Here is a 22,239-nt window from a genome sequence, read left to right on the forward strand (position 1 = left end):
ACCGTATAAATCTAATTACAGCACAGTGTTGTGTATTCTCCATATTAAAGACCTTGAGCTGCACAAGGACATCTGCTTAATGTAAAACTTTACTCCAGAACTGAATATCATGCAGTCTGATTGGCAGCTCCTATCAATCGCCTGTCAGGAAAACATCCAGGTTGTAACTTACTGTGCATTATTACAATACCTGATTTAAAGTGTTTAAAAAAGTGTTGCTGTACCAAATTATATATATAGCAGTATATACCATTAACACAATAACTCTGATTATCAAAAATATACCAAGTAACTGGTAACAGGATCATGGGCACTTGAGGTTCATTAACATATATATATATATATATAAGGTTAACAAAATATATATATATTGCAGTATATACCATTAACACATTAACTTTGATTATCAAAAATAACATTTTATATATATATATATATATATATATATATATATATATATATATACATATATAAACCTAAAATGTTATTTTTGTTTGTCCTTTTAAGAGTGGGCAAAACTCGGGTTTGCATTCATTCAAATCTTTGTGCAAACTATCTTGACTATAAGACAGTTCAAGTGGTAACAGCCTATTCACAGTTACTTGAATGGTGGATGCATCATATAATCCAAGACTAATAATCAACAGATTAAATAAAATGTCCTGCATCACTGATATGATGAGATTGAGAATCATTGATAGCAATTTGCTGTAAGTGTAAGCACTTATGGAATGAGTTTCCAACATCAGCACTTTGTTACAACAGTTTTTATTATGCAAAAAAAAAAAAAAAGAAAGAAAGCCCACTGAGGAATGGAATATTTCTAGCAATGTAAGTAATGTAATGTAATGTAAGTGTAAGTGATAATAGAACGTAATTTCACAACATTAAGTAAAACTGTATAGTATTATGCCATTATTTATTAAATTATAATTGTTAAGAAGTTACTGTAGTGTAAAAGATATAAATCATGTTTTTATAGTCAAACCAGGACTTTTGCACTTATCTTACTAGTTACTGGATACCTTCAAGGGAGAAAAATTTCTCAGTATGTCAAAGCCATGATCGCTGGCCTCCCAGGAATTCCTTTAATAACCCAAATATGTGAAAGTAGCTTGAAGTAAGGTCAGGGCTATACAGTACGAGGGATGTGGCAATAACTCCTAGCCGAGTTCGTGAATGATTGAATGAGTTCTTGAATGAGTCTTTTTTTTCAGGAATCAAGCGTTCCACTTGTTGAATCATCACAGCATCTAAGAGTCTCATTACTATACTGAGCTTGAAGTCTTCTGTAAATGTTTATCAGTATTACACCTACATTCTTGAGAAATTTCATCACAAGTCCCGGTTTGACTTGAACAACTTGTATTGAATTTAGTGTGCTGCCTTGATTGGTCACCTGTAACAACCATATAAAATTGCATGCTTTATTCTTTACTTAATATTCTTTTTATTTGAAAGTGTTTTATCATTGAATATTTCTGTCGTCATAATTTTCACAAAAATCTACTTTTGGTGTAAATGAACGCAATGTTACAAGAGAAAGGCACTGACCCGATGATGGGGTGTTTGAAACCCAGTTTGATGCCAGCCTCCTGCATCTCTTTCTCTAGCCACGGCTGAGGACGGACCAGGTACTTGACGAACTGAGACACCCACCAGACGGAGGGGTCTCCATGCAGCCTATGAAGCCGTGGGGCCAGATCCTCAGGGATGGCCAGGGGCAAGTAGGGGGGTCGGGGGTGAAGACTGTCCACGATGGGCAACTCCACCACCTGCACATCCCGATCATGATCTTCCCCTAGGGGGCGAGAGAAGAGATAGATATTCATGTACATAGAAAGAAATCAGTACACTTAAACAAACGGTTTATAGGAGCGATATGGGTTGGCTCAAATTAATAGCATTCTTATTGCTTCTGCAGAATTCTTATTACTTTCTAGGATTGCCTAGATTATATTAATTTAAATGAATTTCATAAATTCATACACAATACAACAAACACAATAAACATACTGCATTTTCATAAAAAATAGGAAAAAAGCCCAATACTTAATATATATATATGAGGTTTGGATTACCCCTGTTTTATTTACTTAACAATAAGTATATTAAGTAACAATCATAATGATGTAAAACAAATAAAATGAAAATTATTTATTTCTTTGATAAGTGGATTTTTAATTCTGTGCCATATCAAACTTAAACAAAACAACATAAAGCGACAGAACAACTAGGAGCACCCGGTGCTCCTCAGAACCCACGTTGAGAGGGAACAGAATATTCACATTAGGCCTCATTTATCAATGTCTTAGGAAAGTTGTGTGGAAATGTTTGCGTAAGCCAAACTGAACCAAAGATTTTCCGCTGGCTTTACAAAAGTTTCAGAAATGCTGATTTTCTTTGCACATGCATGTGTATCTTGATCACACATGGAGTATAAGCAGGATATGTCCTTTTTTCCCCTTTGAAATTCACAGGATTTCCATGAAAACCAAATCGCTTGTGGAACTGCCCGTACAAATAATTTACTAATAAATCTGTTTATATTCAGCTTATTAAAAGATTGACATTTATGAGCTTTAAAGCGTGATGTGGAACAGAGCTGGTCAGTCCGTCAGAGTTGTATAGAGCAACTAAAGCCATTTGTCAGTGACAGGGAGAAAAAAAATAGATGGCACGTGCAGAACACAAAAGAACATACTGTATGCAAGTAACCAAACTAGGAGTCTAAGCATGAACCATGAAAAGGAAAAAAAACTACAGAATCGGGGCAAATGAGAGCACGCTCGGAGAGCAGGTAACATACAACACACAAGCTAGACACAGGAGCAAACTAAATCCTGGGCTTAAATACACTGCTCGTAAGGGCGAAATTCAAAAACAGCATTCTGTAATTAGTGGGGTCATGTGATGTCCTGGAGATGATGGGTAATGTACTGTAGTCTAGTGTACTGTATTTTTTTTTTTTACTTACTCCACTTTATCCTGTATACAAAGTCGTGGAGACTAAGGGCATAAGGTGGGGTACACCCTGGTCAGGGTGCCAATTCGTCATACGTCCATCCAAAAAAACAGTTGCACACTTATTCTCATACTTCGAGTATTCAATTTGGGAATGCCAATTAGCCTAATCTATATGTCTTTGGACTGTGGGAGGAAACCAGATTACCCGGAGAAAACCCACTAAGCATGAAAACATGCACACAGACCAGAAGCAGGATTCGAACCCAGACACTGAAGGTGCAAAGGCAACAACGCTAACCACTAAGCTACTGTGCCATCCATTTTTCTTAACAATTCTAAATAAAACACATAATACTACATGTTTTCTGTTTAAACAACATGACACCGTCTTTTTCATTTAGAAACTGTTTTTAGATTACATTTTGTTGTTTTAATTAAAAAATTAAATCTTCTTTAATATAAATATTTTCCCTTGTACTAATAGCCTGATAACAAATTTAAATAATATAAACAAAAAAGTTTAAATTTTAATAATACTAAATTTGCAGTCTTAACTGTTTCTATATTTGTAGTGTATAAAAATATATATAAAACCTCAATATCAATTCATGGTTTGTTCTTTGAATGTAATAATTCTTCTGCTCAGGGTTCTACCCAACTGAGGTTATTGTGTTGTCTCTGGAGCTGTCCCTAGTGTTTCTTGGCATAGATCTGAATTACTCACTGTTCAGGGACAATAAAGTAATTGATGAATATTTTAAATATTGTGAATATTGTCGTCCATACACAATAGTACGATGTCACGTTTCTATTTCATCCTGTCTCATGGGGACAATAGGGGAGAGAATATAAAACCTATACAGTGACTGTAGAGAAAAGAAGCTCCATACATCATCCTGTACTCATAAACGTACAATGCTGCTGACCCGCATACTATTTAACTGCCGCGCTAATCTGCATATACACACTCAGCTGAAAAGAGCAGAATTCATTAATTATTTGAATTACAGGAAGAGAGAGAGAGAGAGAGAGACACCCACATGCTCGAAGCATGCTGAGAGAAAGATGCTTCAGAAGTCATTGAGTATTTCATGCCAAGGTGACTTTGTCTCTCATCATTATAATCAGTTCGCTCCAGAGATAGAAACTCCACATATTTTTGCTTGCTTACTGGTTGAGTAAAAGTAAGCTGAGTTGAATATTTACTTTACACACAGGCCAAGTGAACAACATTGAATATCTCGTTACAATGGCACCTGGAAGTCCCTGAAGTCCCTGATGTGTTGGAAGAAAAAAAAATGGGCGAGTATAAAGATTTAAGTGACTTTGACAAGGGATAAATCGTGATGGCTAGATGACTGCGTCAGAGCTCAGAATTCCAAAACTGCAGGTCTTTTGGGGGTATTCCTGGTGTGCAGTGGTCAAGACATACCAAGAGTGGTCCAAGGAAGAAAAACAGGTTAACTGGCGACAGGGTCATGGGCAGGCGATGCTCATTAAAGCGTGGATGCTGGTCCAAAAAAAAAAGGTAATGCTGGTAACATTTGCATGTTCTCTCTGCACTTGGTGGGTTTCTTTCAGGTACATTTCCAAATATGTGGATGAGTGTGTGCATGCTTGCACCCTGAGGTTGGTTGGCATCCCATCCAGGGTGTATTATGTCTTGTGCTCCGAGTCCCCTGGGATAGGCTCAAGACCCCCCATGACCAAATACAATATAAGCAGTATAGAAAGTGTATAAGATAGTGAGAGAGAGAAAGAGAGAGAGAGAGTTAATCCTGTTTATGACAGAAAGGTGTAAGAATCACAGTGCATTGCTCTAAAATGTTAAAAATATCAGTAAGTAGTAAGATTTGGCCTCAGTGCTCGATCCTGAGCCTATGTGGAGTTTCACATCTTCACCTCTCATGATTCCCCTGGTGGTCCTCTTTCCTCTCAGATCCCATAAACATACCAGTAAGTGGACTGACAGCTCATGATTTTTTCTAATAATTATTGAGCATGCATGTGTGTGTGTGTGTGTGTGTGTGTGTGTGTGAGCCTGCAGTGCACCCAGCGTTCCTGTGATAGGCTCTGCACACACTGCAACGCTGGCCAGGGTGAAGCAGCTAATGGAGATGAATGAGTGCATGTAAATAAATGATGAATTGAAGATTCTTAGACTTGAGGCTACATTTCTTTCTTTAAAATCTTTGGAAACTGCTTTTGTAATGCTAAAATCATATATACACTTTTTTTCTGATTGGGTCATAACAAAGGAAAAGAAGCTCTCTACCAAATAAAGGAACGCTTTCATACTATACTTCACTACTGCAATATAAATTTTTAAAAAATCATGCTATTTAGTTTTTTTATGTTTATGAATTGATGTATATATTCATGATTAGGTTTTGTTTATCTACAGTATATAATAAACCTCAGTGGGAATTTATATTCTACACTCAATCACATGTAATAGAATAGTCTCTCTCTCTCGCCCTCTCTCTCTTGGCTAGGAGCAGAGGAATCTGCTTGATACTGATTAAAAAGGTTATTCAATATACACAGTGTCCCCTCCTCTGAAGAAAGAGGGAGAGGGAGAGAGAATCAGAAGGAGATAGTCTTCCACCTGAGGGAGGAACAAAAATGATGCCTGCAATATAAACCTAACCAAGCTGCATTTCCTTAAAGAATGTTTACAGGAAAAAAAAATTACGATTAAAAGAAATTCTTCTCTAAAACAAAGAGCTGGCTCGAACTAATAGTGAAATATTAGAAGTGCTTGCAAGCCATTGTTGTTGTCTATACTGCTTCTATACACACAAACTGAAGCCCATCCCAGAATACTTAGGGCACAAGGCGGGGTACACCCTGGACGATGTGCCAATCCATCGCATGGCACACACGCATGCACACACTCACATGCTCATTCACACCCTACAAGCAATTTGGGAACACCAATTAGCCTAATGTGCATATCTTTGGACTGTGGGAGGAAACCGGAAACAAATCAAGCACAGTGAGAATATAATAAGAGGTGAAAATTGAACCGGGACCCTAGTGGTGCAAGACGGTAATGCTTAGCACTAAGCCACCGTGCCGCCAGACTTTTTACATTTTAAAAAATAAATATATTTTCTTGACATCTATCTTCTAAACATTTGAATTTGTCCAGTCTGCGGTTTTTGGTTTGGTTTTTAAATATATTCTGAACCCTTTCTAGGTATTATGTTGCACTGCAAGTGATGTATTATTACACACACACGGTCCATTCTCTCTCTTCTCTCTCTGTTCTAAAATCAGACACAGTATGTCTGTTGAGAACAATTAGCAGACACAATTTAATATTGATTCCTCTGTTCACTTTGCAGCTGATGTCATTCATGTAATAACTTGCATGTGCAATTCATCCGATTCTTGGATGTATCAGGGTCTTTCAGCGTGTTTATAATGAAAAAACGACAAAGAACCAAATGCGATTTCACACATGGTTCATACATCCAGGTGAAACTAAGCTAGAAGAAGTAGTGTACTTCTAGAAGTTTTGTTAGTGGGCGATGTTTAATATAAAGTTGGCTCTGTGGCCTCTGACCTCTAAGGTTGAGGGTTCGAATCCCACCTTTGGGTGTGTGAGTGTAAAGTTTATGTTCTCCCCTGCTTGGAGGGTTTCCGCTGGGTACTCCGTTTTCCTCCCACAGTCCAAAGACATGCAGATTAGGCTGAATGACATTTCTAAATTGCCCGTAGTGCGTGAGCGAATGTGTGTCTGTGTGTGTTTATGTGCCCTGAGATGGACTGGAATCCCATCCCGGGTGTACCCCTCACGCCACGTGTCCATTAGGGTAGAGAATGAGTGAGAGTGACTGAGTTATATATAAAGGATGTGTCTAGTCATATTGGAAAAGTCAGAAAATATTCTAAACAAGGAAACAGTCAAGCAACTATAATGTTGCTCCAGGTCCGGGTTGTAGTTTTTCATTTTTTCCTCTGGATTAATTCAAGCAAACAATAGCATACAGGGAAATAAATAAAGGACCAAACAAATAATTGAATAAAAACAAACAGATAACTAAATTTATTGTGGCTCGTCAGACGAAGTCCACACATGTCCAGGTTTTTTTTTAAACTAGGACTGAAACAACTGGCTTGCATGAGACAAGAAAACTTGGTAAAAAAAAAAAAAAAAAAGAAGATTTTAATATATTTTAATATATTTATAATAAATATGCAATGTCCTGCCTTGTTTGTCTGCAGATTTATGCTGACAGTTGGAATAGAGCCTGGGTGCTTCATAAACAAGCAGTGACAGTTTACAGCTTACTGGAAGCCAGTGAGAGAAACTGAGGAATGGGTAAGATGTGCTCTGACCCGGTGAACGTTGTCGCGCGGCTTTCTGGATGAGCCGCAGTCAACAGGACAGCTGATAATTGCGCGAGAATAAAGGAACGAATCGGAGTGTTTAGATCTTTAACAGCACCATTTTTCCTGATGTCAGTCACAAGCTAATGAAACACACGAGGCTTCATGAATGAGGCAGTGAGCTTGCTCAGAACTTCCTCCACATAAAGCATCAAACTTTCAAAGGGGAAAATGATCCCCTTCCTACAGTACCATACTTACATAAGGCTTATATAAGGAATACGGACAGACTCAGAGAGAGACAGAGAGAGAGAGATAGAGAGAGAGATGTTTTTATCCACAAGCTAAAGTGTTTCAGATAAGTATTTCCTCTAGCAGTCTTGTTCATTAGGGCACAACATGAGAGATGTTCAATGTCCTCAGATCTGAGTGAATAAATCAGTGATTACTGTAAGTACAGTAATAGACTGACCAATGATAAAAGTGTGTTTCTGTCTAACAGAGCATTTCAGTCTGTAAAAAAAAGTGTCATTGGGTAAATTTGCAAAAAAAAAAAAAAAAAAATTATTCCTTTTTTTAATTTTTCCTTTCTTCTTCTTCTTTTTCTTCTTAGTATTTAGTATTAATTGTTGCCCTGCATCAAGCAAAGAAAACGAGACAAAAATGACTTTTAAAATTGGTTAAGAGTTTTCCAACATCTCTATAAATACCTTATTAAAACCTGAAAGAATATTGCTGCACAAAAAGCTGTGTGAAGTCACTAAAAAATAACAAAAATCATGAACACTTAAACACTTGTTAAAGTTTCATTGTAAAAAAAAAAAAAATCAAACAATTAAGTCAAAAATAAAAAAAATCAATAGTAGAAACAAACAGGAGATGTAAGAGTATTCTCACATGCACATAGGTCTACTGTAAAGTAAAGAGGACTCACAGGATTTTGACTACACAGCTGTGGGGCCATAGGAAAACCACTTGTTAGTGATAGTCATAGGGAAGAAAAAGGCTACAAGCATAAAGATTGGACTTTGGTCAAAGGAAAAAGGACATGTGGTCTGACGAGTCTAGATCAACCCTATTCTAGAGTGATGAGTGCATCAGGGTAAGAAGGAAAGCGTATGAAGCGACCCATCATGCATTGTGCACACTGTACTGCACAGTGTTATGTTCTGCATACAAGTTATGATTGAATGCATACAAGTTACTGTGGGATGTTGAAACTTTTTAAAAACGGGGTGCTAGCCAAATTTGACTGTACCTGCTGGCCAAAAACTGTATTTGTATTGGGCGCTGCATACATGTTTTTTTATTATTATTTTTTTTTAATACAAAATGTTTGGTTGATTTATTACTTTCTGATTGGACAAGAGAGGGGCATTCCATGAGTGTGGATCTCCTGGCTCATCCCTCTCTCCACTGACTCACTTTGGATAAACTTCAACCACTGAATTACGTCAACACTCCATTCATTCAATGCGAACTAGCCGGACTACGGGCAGTGGTTTTGAAAAGCTATATTCGAACATTGTCGATGAGGATTCAGGGGGAATGCACATAATGCAACATAACATGAACGGTTACCTTCATTTAAGTCTCCGAATTAATCATCAAACAGTCTCTCAATCAACTTCGCTAGGGAGTGAGGAAAGTGTTTGTTGCTTGGCAACATTTGACTCTAAACCCTGTTGAAATAATTTTTTTTGGGAGCGGAAATTGAAAAAACAAAACCAGAATACACAAGCACAGTCTTATCACACATTTTGTCAGTAGGAGAACTGTTGTAAAAAAAGGAATATGACACTGTGGGGTTGTTAAAAAATATCCCCACAATACATCGGCAATAATATTAAGGCGTATTATTTATTATTTTGGGAAGAAAAGGGCTATATGAATATGAAAGTCAGGCAAATTAAAGATTAAATGTGGGGTAAGGGGGAGTTGATGGGGGCATGGGGTAGCTGGTGATGTGGGTCTATGGTGCCCGCTTCACTGTATCTGTCGCAGGCAATGCAGATGACAACTTCAATGACCTACTTAGATTCTTTACATCTGAGACTAAAGCTGGAGTGTTACTGCTTGATTTTATTAAACTTTTTTATTAAACAATTTTTTTCCTTTGAAGCATCCTTTTTTTTTTTTAGCACCCTGTCTCCCATTCCAGTGTCTAGTGCTAAATCAACAAGGTGGGTTTTTACATTTTTTCTCCCGCTATTTATTTAATTATGTATTTATTTGTCTATTATCCACTTTACTTTTCTTCCTGGATGCTCGTGGGTGGTCATTGTTTTTCAGACTTTTACTTTCATGTATTGACCTTCTTGTCTTTTTATTTATCTCCATCCTTTAACCACTAGAATCCTCACCCTTACTCACCTATTACCAATGCAATTTAGTTTCCTCTTAACTCTTTCAATCAGCTCTAAACCCCAGCTCGGAGGGGAGTAATGTTAATTGTCTTTTTGTTCTCTTTGCCCTGTAGTCAAGCCCCATGCTCACCTGTCCAGTGTCCGTTGGATGCTCCTGTTCGCTCAGTGCAGGTATTGCTCAGTGGTCTGAACACGGTCTCCCACCCATTAGGAGCATAACGCCAGCTGTGGGACTCGAGTACAAGTGTGCGCTCGGTGCCGTATGCAATCATGAAGCAGTAAACCACATGGTGCAGCTGGCAGCCGTAACCACAGCCCTTATTAATGTTACACACCAACTTGCGCGCTTTACTGCAGTCTGGAGGATTCTGAGTAGGTGAGAGACAGAAGAGAGTCTTAATTATTAATTAGGGAAGAGGGTATTTAAAAAGGATGAGATGGGTACCAGAAATTTAAGTCCAAATAGAACTGATGAGTAATTAAAGATCAATGCTAAAAGGAATAAGGATTTAAAAAAAAGATACAGAGAAAGAAAATAAACTGTTAATTTAAGGGAAATTACATTTAAAGATTAAGTAATTAAATGAACTACGGATATAATCAATCGCACTTAAATAGCAATTCACATAAAATGAACATAAAATGCATTGTGAGATGATAAAAAAGAATGAGAGAGCATGGAGGTGAGAGTGAGGGGGTAAACAGTGGAATCTGAATAGTGTTTAAATGTTTCAGAGAGAGAGAGACCTAATTACTTATTTAAAGATGAAATTAACATTATTACAGAGTTAAATAAAACCCCAAAAGAAATCAATCGGTAATTAAATAGCAATCCACATAAACAAACAGAGAAGTTTGTGTTTGTTTAGTGTTTATGTTTACGGTTACATAAAGCTTCTTAATTCAGAAAGTTTTTCACATATTGAAAGACATATAAATTTCCTCATATATAAAGTAAAATTTTATTTAAATACACAAATTTAATATGCAGTAAAATGCTTGAAAGGCCAAAAATGGAATAAATATATATAAAATATAAAATTCATCCATCTAGAAACCTTTGTATTCCAACCAGGGACCATGGACGCCAATGATGAACATTGTCTTTATTGGCATTTTTACAACATTCACACACTACAACGAATTTGGGAAATAAATTACCCTAACCTGCATGTCTTTGGACTGTGGGAGTAAACAGAAGTACCCAGAGAAAACTCACCAAGCACAAGCAGAACATGCAAACTCAATGCACACAGGAATTGAACCCAGGGCCTGGAGGTGCAAGGCGACAGTGCTAAACACTAAGCCATGTGCCGCCAAAATATAAAATTAAAGGACATAAAATGGGTCCCCGGGTGGAGCAGTGGTAAAGTGCTCGCCATATCATCCGGAGATCACAAGTTTAATTATTGGGTGATGCTGTAGCCTCCTGCTGCGGAGGTGTGATGGCGGACACTTAGTGTTTTCTACAGCCAATCATGGGGGTCTGTGTGTTCACGCAAGCGCTGTCCTTTGAGTGAGAATTGGATACCACTAAGGAAGGAAATCATGGAAAAATCTAAAAATAATAATAATAAAGGTACATATTATGTATAATGTAAAAAGTATACATAATGGGCTAAACAAAAAGGTTATTAGAGGGAAATGATACATAGATATGAAATCAGCAGTATGAGTGAACCACAGAGTATAAAATGAGGTGATGTGTGTTACAGCAGCAGCTGTTTTGTCCATGTTTTAAAGTTATTCCTAATTCCTAATTTATGTGTAAATAAGAACCAGCAATGTGCAATCTTGATACTGTATGATTTAACCAGAGCTTTAAAAACATCAACTGATGAATATCAACCCTTAAATATTTCAGTTCAAGCTATTAAGGGCATTCTCTATAGCTAATTACAGACAGATAGCTGACACTGTACTAACCACAATTCAAAAAACTCCTGTTCACTTTGTCATGTGTGAAACAGAAAACTCACTGAAAAGAATTTTCTGTTCTAGGATCTGTATACTGTACAAAATTAAAAACACACATTTTGACCATTTCTAAGTAATAATCCAGTGTGTAAAATGTAATACATTTTAAAAACATAAATAAATAACTGGGTACTTACATGGTTACACCAAAAAAATAATCCAAGTACTGTACTCTAACAAGTTACAAAGTAATCTAACGAGTTAGGTCCATCATTTACTGTATGTACTTAGTTTTTAAATTACCTTAAAAAAAATGTTATCTTTTATTCAGAATATTTATGTAATCCGTGAGCCAAACAGCAGTCATTCTCAATCCCTTAGTGTGTGTGTGTGTGTGTGAAAGTCGTCCTACAAGCCCCGCCCCCGATAACTCGCAACCCCCCTTTGTTATTCCTGCTGTTATCCCCCTATCTCACCTATGCGGTTTGACTATGCGAGGAATGACGCGCGGAAAGATGGAAACATAATCACAGCGACAAAACTTGCGGTGAATCATGATGAACTGTACTTACGGCCACTGCGCGAAACCGCGTATTTGAGATAGGGGTATTAGTAGTTAACAGAATATGGGCCAAACTTCACTGAGTGCTGACGGTAGAATAATTATAAAGGTCTTGACTTAAACAAAATGCATGAGGAATCACTAAGGAGTTTTCATTTTCTGCAATAGAAAAGTACTCAAACTAGTTACTTTTATCAGAAATTAACGCTGTAATGTAACTGATTACTTTATCAAGATGGTAATTTTGTAATGTATTTGGTAATAACTAACGTCCCCCAACACTGTTCCTTAATAATCCTGACACATAAATCATGTTTGCTAAAAAAATCTAAACATCAAAAAACGTTTTCAGGCACCCTGTCAACTTAGCTTATGCTACTTGCTAGTATTACTTTAAACAATTGAAAATACAAATCTTATCAGTTTAGTGGTTAGCTAGCTGACTAGCATTACTAGCGCAGCTTTAGGTTATTAAAATCCTAAAATTTAAATACATTTATATGAAATTACGCACCTTAAATACCTTCTTAAAAATTATTTATAGGCTAGTTTCATTTAGGTAGGCAAACACAATTAGCAGTGAAAAGAATGAACACCTTGTACTGTGATTTCATTTCAGAAATCCAGTCAGATTAGCTCATGGCTCAGCTGACTAGAGTGAACATTAGCAGTGGAAAACTGAGAATCCTCACAGACTTCCTGTCTTGTTTACTTTTGCTAGCTGGTTGGCTAACAAAAACTTTGAAAACCTAATGAAATCCACTCCCAGTCACTCTTGAGACACACTCCTTTTGGTCTGCAATTTGCAAACAGACAGATGGAGGTTAGCAGACTAACCAAACTACTCTCTCCTGTCTTTCTCTCCCTGTCTGTAATATCCCTCACTGACCCACTTTCCAAAGCTATATGATAAAAAGTCCACACTCTAGAACACTTTCTGCCCTAGTGCAAACCCACCACTCCACACATTTTACCCAACGTGTGCATGCACAATGGTCCCCCGTGCCTCTCTTCCCACACGTCATGAATAAATTCTCTTCTGTTTGAACCTAGCCTTTGTGCCAGAGTTATTGTCTCCACACTCTGCTCTGCAAATGGTGCCGAAGTTGTTTGGACTGAAGATGATCTCTTCGGACAGCAATATTTGCTTCAGAAGTGGACAGTAATATGTGCAAATTTAGCTCTTATCTTTTTTCCCCTTTCTAGCATCATGGTGTGTAGACTACTTACCAAAAGAAATATGTGATAGTGGGACATTTGGACTATTTTATTTCTCTATTAAACATTTTTATTTTCCCCCTACTACCTCAAACACTATAGATTTCCTGTTTTTAGTAATGAGCTATAGAATATTATTATTATGCATTAAAGTTCTGTCAGAAATCATCTGTATACTGTTAGCTTATAATCACTAACTGATTGATGAAACATTAACAAAGTGTACTAAAGGTATCAAAAAGCTTTCGAGATTCATGCGCCACAGATATTCTCCAGCAATCATCATGCACATGTTGCCGAAGGTTTAGACATTTTTAGGGCTTGACCTCATTGAACGTCTTTCTGATCCCTCGTCGCCTTCCACTGATGTCCTTTCATTCTAGAAATGCTTGTGCCACTCAAAACACCTCAAACAGCTCAATGCACGCAAACTTGCCGAATTATGTCAAACGTTTCTGAGGTAGATTTGCCCAGTTTTAACCAAAATTTCATATTCGCTCTTTGTTCTAACTTGCTGTCCATGATGAAATCACATACGTGGTAATGCACAAAATCAGTATAGCACCAGTTGCACAGCTCCCAATGTACACAATACGATGTCCTTTGGCATACTGACTTATGAAGGTCGCTGCTTCCTGTCACTGTGTGTGCAGTATTGTGCTGCCATCTGTTGCCGTGTTACAAAGCTAGTCTCAAAACTTTTTGATACCACCTCGTATAAATATACTTTAACATTAGTGACGGAACCATGAATACATTAACTCTATCCCTATGGATGCTTGAATCGTAATACAGCAAACCCTACGTCTCCATGCAGGGGGTGGAACTCCATTTAAAAAAAAGTGTGTGTGATCTGCTACTGGTGTACACTGTACATGCTATATTGCCATCAAGTCACTAACACATGATTTTATAAGCCCACTAAAATATATTTTTAGTTCATTACCCGTCTGTCTAGCTTATTAGATTTGTTAATCATTTTTATAGCGCTAATTGGACATTATATATATTTCCGTTAGAATCCTGATCAGCAAAGCATGGTTACACCAACTGTTTGCAAATAAATAAAGAGTGAGGAGAAAGAGTGGGAGGAGGATAAGAAGATAGAGACATTGAAAGACAGATAAAACATTATGCAGAGAAATAGAGAGACAAGTTGGAAAAGCGAGAGATGAATTAGTTATGATAGAGAGAGAGAGGGGAAAATTGTAGGAGTTGAAGGCACTCTGAGAGGCACAGATAACACTCTACACCACTGGGAATGGAAAGACACACCAGATGAGATGAGAGATGAATTAGTAATGATTGAGAAAGAAAGAAGGAGAGGGAGAGAAAGGTGGCAGCCCCTAAGCACAGCCTACAGCTATGATTAACATTGCTGACTCTGGTGCCACACACACACACACACACACACACACACACACAAAATAAAAAATTAATACCCTTCTAATTGCTAGCAAATACTGGCTTTATAGTTCACCCCACACACCAAGTATGCCAACTATCTTATTATTATTATAATAATTATTATTATTTTAAACATATTTACAAACCCAATTTCCCAGCATGCATTTTGGGTACCTGCAAGTAGGAAATCCTATTCTGCACCAGATTGGACAGATCCTTGGCTTCCTTTTCCCTCCAATCTCCTGCTCCATCAGCTTGACTCAAATAGTGAAGATCTGTCATGATGGACCTGCATAGTATAATATAATATACAATTTGTACTGTGCACACTGTGGTTGATGATCCACATAAATAATCAACATAAAACCTAGGCATGCAAGGATTTTTCAAGTTTTTGCTATGTTTTTTTTTATTATTTTACATCTAATTAAAAAGATTGGACAGGAATTACTGTCTGTAGTATATATATTCTGTAGTTATATAAATTATCTGAATATAAAAAAAGTTGCCAGTCTTTAATCACTCTAAAATGGCTGTTATAAAAACTAATATAACTGTATTTTCTGCATTTTAAATATCTCAAAGTTTGAATAAAAAAAAAAAGTTACAGACACTACTGTACATAAAAGGGCATGAAATTGTATTTAGAAAATATCTGGTAATATAAATGTGTATGCGTATTTAAAAAAAAAAAATTAAGCATGTATCAGGAGATAAGAAGCATTAAGTATTATGAAAGTTGTATGACCTTATCTAAAAATTCACTTTTTTACTTAGGTAAGACACTTTTTAGCACCAATACCACGTTTTGGCCGTTTGTAATAATACCATTTCTCCTAGAACTAAGGATTTGGCAATAAACAAACTGGAAGTTAAATGAATAAAAGGCTTAATCTAACCCTAAATCTAATTTCCAGTGCTCACAAATCCCAGGATTTATGTCATGGGCAGTGGTGGATCAGAGGGCCAAGGCACTGAGTTACTGATCGGAAGATCTGCGGTTCGATCCCCAGCTCCACCAGATGGCCATTGTGGGCTCTTGAGCAAAGCCCTTAACCCTATGTGCTCCAGACCCTGCGCTCTGACCCCAGAGTAACTATATGAGATATGAAAAGAAGGAATTTTACTGTGCTATAATGTATATGTGACAAATAAAGGTTTAATTTTAATGGGCCAGACATTTACTGTAACGTATAAAAGCCTTTGCTAATACTGTAACACAAATTCCCACTGTTTTGGCATTCTCTGTGCATAGGCAGCTGGAGTACTTTTAGTATAATTTACAGGTGTTATTGAGTGTCTGTTTTAAAATTATTATTATGGGATGCTTTTGTCAATGTTTTTCTTCCTTCACCCTCATGACATCTCAAATTTTATAAGCAGATGCTTTTTGTGTTGAAAAAATGTTTTTGTTCCGCAGTGTGTTTAACTGTTTTTCTCACATATCCAGAGAGTTTTTAAACACAGATGTAAATCTCAGCCTGATGGACATTCTCAGAGAGTCTTTTACATATTTAATCATTATGGGCCATGTTGTATTGTTCTCATAACCTTTCACTGTGGGAGACCATTAGCAGAAAAAAAAACAGTGATTTGAATCAATCTATAGTGCTGTTTAAAGTGGGTAATAAAATATTAGAGCAGAGAACTATAAACAGACTGGGTTAAACAATTTCCTTTTATATCTCGTTTAAAAAAAAAAAGGAAAATATTATGCTAATGTAGTCATTCATTGAGTGTGTAGTAACTCAAATTTGCCAAATAATAAAGCAATACACTACATGCAAAACCAAACATCGGTACGTCATTATGATTTGTATGGGCATGTATAATATTTCAATCGTTTAATGGTTATAGGAGGGGGGGTTCAAGTCAAACCGGGACTTGTGATGACATTTAGTGAATATAAAGCAGAGTTTAGTGATGAGACTCTTAGCCACAGTAAAACATTTTAATAGTTTACCATTCACCGACACCATGTGCACATTACATGACCTCATATAATGACAATTTCACATGTTCACGCCATTACCGGAGTTCCCGGGAGGCCAGCGTTTCAGACATGAAGCAGGCAGTCTGATCATGGCTCCGGTGTACTGGGAATTTTTCTACCTCGATGGTATCCAAGCACTAATAAAACACCAGGATGAGTGCATTAGAGTTGCAGGGGATTATATAGAGAAAAAAGGGTAGGTTTTATTTTCATAACTGTGTTCTGTTATTCTGCACCAGTGTTGAGTGTAACGCGTTACAAAGTTGCTTTTTTGATGTTAGGTCCGCCATTTACTGTAAGTACTTAGTTATTAGTTATTTGTGTGTGTGAAAGTCTTACTACAAGTCCTGCCCCAATAACCCGCCCCCCTCTGTTATTCCTGCTGTTATACCCCTATCTTACCTATGCGGTTTGACTATGCGAGGACCGACGCTGATGGAAACCTAATCACAGCGCCAAAACTCGCAGTGAATTATGATGAACCATACTTACGGCCACCGCGCGAAACCGCGTAGGTGAGATAGGGGTATTAGATTATGGGCCAAACTTCGCTGAGTGATGATGGTGGAATAATAATGAAGGTCTTGACTAAAACCACATGCATGAGGAATCACAAAGGAGTTTTCATTATCTGCACTGGAAAAGTACTTGAACTAGTTAATTTTATCAGAAAGTAACGCAGTAATGTAACTTATTACTTTTTAATGACAGTAATTTTGTAATGTAATTAGTAACTTTAAAAAAGTAAAGTCCCCCAACACTGTTCTGCACAATCAATAGTCTTGTTTTTTCACTTGAACATCCCTTCAGTATGTAGTTGTTTGACACAAACTTTGAATTTGCTTATGAAGAATTTTTTTTAATGCAAATATTAATGCACACCTAATTTTTGTTGTGTAACTTAAAACTATATATTGTGGCAAATGTAAAGGTTTTTCACATAGAACAGCTTGCAAATTCTTTTTTTGTAGCCACCTACAGTGGATGTCTTTTTATTATATATAATGATTCCTCACCCACTTTTCCCTAAAGAACAGGGCTTGTATTGTAGTTCTGAGCTACGCTTGGTCTGTCTTGCTTGAGCTCTACCTTCATAACTTGTGAAGGTGTTTCAGTGAGTACTATTCCACAAGCTTCAGACTACATTCTTTTGAAGTAGTATATAATGGAATCTGATGTACGTTTTGGATCACTGTCATCTTGTTGAAACCCATCTTTTTTCAGCTATAGTTTCTTGACTTGCTGTGTCACATTTGCTTCTAGACATTGCTAATATTTACTGGAACTCACTCTTCCATCTACCCTGCAGTGTTTCATGACAGGCGCTTATGTTGCCCCAAAACATAATAGATTTTCTGTGCTTAACAACTGGAGTAATGCTATTTTCATCAAATGCTTCTCTTTTTCCCTCCAAACACAGCATGTGGCCACAAAACTCCTTTTTTTTTTTTTCTTTATCACTCTCAGTCACTCACCATGCCCCTTATCCTGTACAGGGGTCGCAGGAGGCTTGGAGCCAATCCCAGAGGCCACAGTGCTAATCACTACGCCGCCATGCCGTGTCTTTTTAATCAGTTCACAACAGTTGTTTCCCGAATTACCTTTGGCCAGTGGTGGACAAAATACACAAATCCTGAACTTGAGTAAAAATAAAGATACCCTAGGTAAGAGTAGAGGTGCTTTATTTACAATTTTACTTGTCTAAAAGTACAAAGTATCAAACGCTTGAGCTTGTATTAACAGTAGGGTTTTTCGTAGCACAAAAATCTCTCTTTTCCCCTTTTTTTCTCTCCTTTTTTTTGTTCTCCGACTCTGCTCTGCTTCTGATTTTGACATTAACGGAGTTCCTGGGAGGCCAGCATTTCAGGGATGAAGCAGGCAGTATGATCATGGCTCCAGCGTACTGACCAAACGTTCTACCTCGATGGTATCCAAGCAGTAGTAGAACATTAGGATTAGTGTAGTAGGGGATTATATAAAGAAATAGAGGTACAGTAGGTTTTATTTTTATAACTTTGTTCTGTTATTCTGCACAATCAAAAGTCTTGTTTTGACTTGAACGCCCAGTCAGTATGCAGGTTTTTGACTTGTTTGAAGCAGATGTTTGATGTTTGCTTATGAAAAAACAAAGCATTTTTGGTGCAAATATTATACACGCCGCTGGTTATCTAATGCAATGCCATGCCAAAATGTTGTACAGTATAAAGTACAGATATTTGCTGTAGGATGTAGTGGAGTAAAAGTAAAAAAAGTGTCCTCTAATAAAGCTATTTAAGTAAAGTACAGATATGTGAAATATGTACAACAATAAGATATACATTCAGAAATATTTACAGGAAACATTTTCAGACAATCTTTCTTTCTAATGATTCTTTTAGGAGACTAGTGTATTCGACTTTCAGTAGAATAGTGGACCACCATTCAGGAGTTAGCGATACCTTCCTATCCTTCCTTTGTGTCATATAGGAAGTTTGCTTTGACTTTCTATAAAGCATACAGTATTATAAGCAGTTCACTCTGGATTTTGCAAATCTGTCTTATTTAATTTCCATATAAGAGCTACCAGAAGCTGAATTATGTACTATGAGACCTTCCAACTGCAAGAGTCTTAAATAATAATAATAATAATAATAATAATAATAATAATAATAATAAAAAAGTTAAGATTTAAGTTTTTTTGTCCTTTAAATATTGACAAAACGTGATTTGGCAGGAAATGCTTACAGACGTACATGGAAGGGACAGATCAAAGAAGCAAGACATGGGTTGACATGGTCACATATTATTTACATCATCTTCTGTTCAGTGAACCCTCATGGCCTGTGGATCAGGATAGAAATCTTTCCTCATGGGATGAAGATGAATCAGTCAAAAGAACCTCATATTGATTTGCTGTGACACTTTTCACCAAAGGGAAAAGTGTACCAAAAGCATTCTTGCAAAATAAATAAAGGCCTGCACTGCAGAGCAGAGGCATCATTTCTTTTTTTTTTATTTATCACCCATGTGTGTACTGATCCAATTCATCATGTTGATTCTCTACACCACGACTGAGATTTCCAGTTAAAGCAATAAGTGTGGATTTACCCACTTATATACTCATACAGGAGAAACACACTTCTTCTATCAATTTTCTCTCTCTCTCTCTCTTACACACACTCTAATCCAGGTACAAGTGGGAACGGTAGCGAGAAATCGGATTGCTGTCCTGTGTGTGTTTCTCATGATTCCAGCAGCATCTAACCCGCACTTAACACACCTCATCACAGATTAGTTCACCTGCACGCTGAATTACAGCTCCATCTGCTCTCAGGTAAAGAGCCAACATGGCCGTCTGCTGGGGGCGTACTGCCTAATTATCATTTGCCGCCTTTGATTAGATGCAGGGTTTGTCTGTCTCCATAACTGGAGCCTCAAATACAGAACAGAGAAAATTTATACAAGATGCAGGACAAAATTGTATAAATAATCATGATTTAAGTATAAATAAGTAGGTTTGCTGACGAAAAAGAAATAATAAAAAATTATTTAGGGTCATGGGGGTGCTGGAGCCTATCCCAGGAGACCTAGGGCACGATTCAGGGTACACCCGGGACAGGGTGCCAATCTATCGCAGGGCACACAGATACACACACTACGGGCAACATGGGGACACCAATTAGCCAAATCTGCATGTTATTGGACTGTGGGAGAAATCCAGAGGAGGAAACCCACCAAGCACGAAGAGAACATGCAAACCCCATGCACACAGAGATGGGAATCGAGCCTGACTGGGGATCGAACCCAGACCCACTGTACAAGGCGACAGTGCTAACCACTACACCACCGTCATTAAACCACATAAGTAAAGGTTTTCATGTTAAAACCCCCAGTAATACACCAGTCAGACATTACTTTAAAAGCTCTGACAGTTTAAGGGAATAAAATTGATTATCTCCTTATATTAACATCTGTCAAGGGGTGGGATACATTAGGCACCAAGTGAACAGTCAGTCAACATGTTAGAGGAAAATGAATGGGAAAAAGGGGGAAGCATAAGAAGCAACTAAGAGCTACATTGTGATGGCTAAAAACATGGATCTCCAAAACGGGGTGTTTCTGGTGTGCAGGTACTAGTATGTATCAAAAGTAGTCCAACAAAGGATATCCGGTGAACCTGTGACAGTGTCTTAGGTGTCCAAGCCTTATTAATCTGCATGGGAAGCACAGGTTGACCTGTTCGGACCAATCCCAATCAGTAGCTGCTGCAGCACAATTTGCTGAAAAAGTTCTTTGATATGACAGTGTTAGAAGTCGTAGCTTGCAGTGTATAAGGCTGTGTAGTCATAGACTCATCGAAGTGACCTTGCTGACCAACCTGTCCACTGCATAAAGCTGAAACCATCAGGACTAGATCATGAAGCAATGGAAAAAGATGGCCTGGTCTGACGAATCGTGTGTTTTTTTCACCGTATGCTGTTGGCCAGGTGTGAGCTTTGCTTACCTGGGAAGAGATGGCCCTATGGGAAGAAGGCATGCTGACAAAGATCAGCATGATGCTGTGAGCATTGTTCTGCCGAAAAAAAAAAAAAAAAAAAAAAACCTGGGTCCTGGCCTCCATGTGGATGTTACTTTGACATGTAACCAAAAATAATTGTAGACCAATTGTATTGTTCGGTGATGGGAGTGGTCTCTTTCAACTGGATAACGCGCCTTGCCGCACTGCAAAATCATTTAAGAATAGTTTGAGGAACATGACTAAGGTTTCACGGTGTTGACTCAGCCTCCGAATTCCCTAGACCCCAATCTGATTAAGCATTTGTGGGACGTGCTGGACTAACAACTCTGATCCATGGAGGCCCCACCTCGCAACTTAAAGGACTTGAAGGATTTGCCGTTAATGCCTTGGTGCCAGATACCACAGCACACTTTCAGAGGTCATGTGGAGTCCATGCCTTAATGATTCAGAGTTAGTGAAACAAGCGGGACTTATACAATATTAGGCAGGATGTTTAAGTGCTATGGCTGATCTGTGTATAGCAATTTACTGTTAGAAAATGAGCTCATTTGACCTCAACACGCCTTTTCAAATTAGATGGAGTTGTTTTATATGTCTTCTTGCTTACTCCAGCACATCAAAAGATTTTATTGAGGTAGGGCCAGGTTTATTTTTTTTTTAAATCCTCAAGTTTAACATTATCTATCTTGTGCCTTATCCATATTAACGCACACACAGATAGCTATAGCATCATCCGTGTGTGTTGCATAAGTAAAGTGCACTACATGATGAATTGCCACACCCCATGATAGTTTTTCACACTCATGGGCCTTGGATGGGAAACTGAAATGACTGAATGCTGAACCAAATCAAAACCCATTTTTCCTTGGTAATGTAATTAAGTTGATTAATTGAGGATGAGAATACAATCCTAATTATACTGAAATAAAATATAAATAGAATGGAATAATACTCGAGTGTAGTAAAGAAGTAC

The 22,239-nt window shown here is 37.5% G+C and overlaps 1 protein-coding gene across 1 annotated transcript in view; it reads right to left on the reverse strand.

The window, feature by feature from the left end:
• fut8b (fucosyltransferase 8b (alpha (1,6) fucosyltransferase)) overlaps positions 1-22,239 on the reverse strand; it is a 63,945-nt gene that overhangs the window by 14,782 nt on the left and 26,924 nt on the right. The window contains exons 4-6 of the mRNA XM_053488542.1: positions 14,950-15,064; positions 9,802-10,039; positions 1,555-1,801 (exon numbers count right to left, since the gene is read on the reverse strand). Coding sequence (XP_053344517.1) covers positions 1,555-1,801; positions 9,802-10,039; positions 14,950-15,064 — 600 coding nt within the window. The remainder of the gene's footprint in view (positions 1-1,554; positions 1,802-9,801; positions 10,040-14,949; positions 15,065-22,239) is intronic.

The sequence above is a fragment of the Clarias gariepinus genome, chromosome 27 (genome assembly GCF_024256425.1).
Source record: "Clarias gariepinus isolate MV-2021 ecotype Netherlands chromosome 27, CGAR_prim_01v2, whole genome shotgun sequence".
NCBI lineage: Eukaryota > Metazoa > Chordata > Actinopteri > Siluriformes > Clariidae > Clarias > Clarias gariepinus.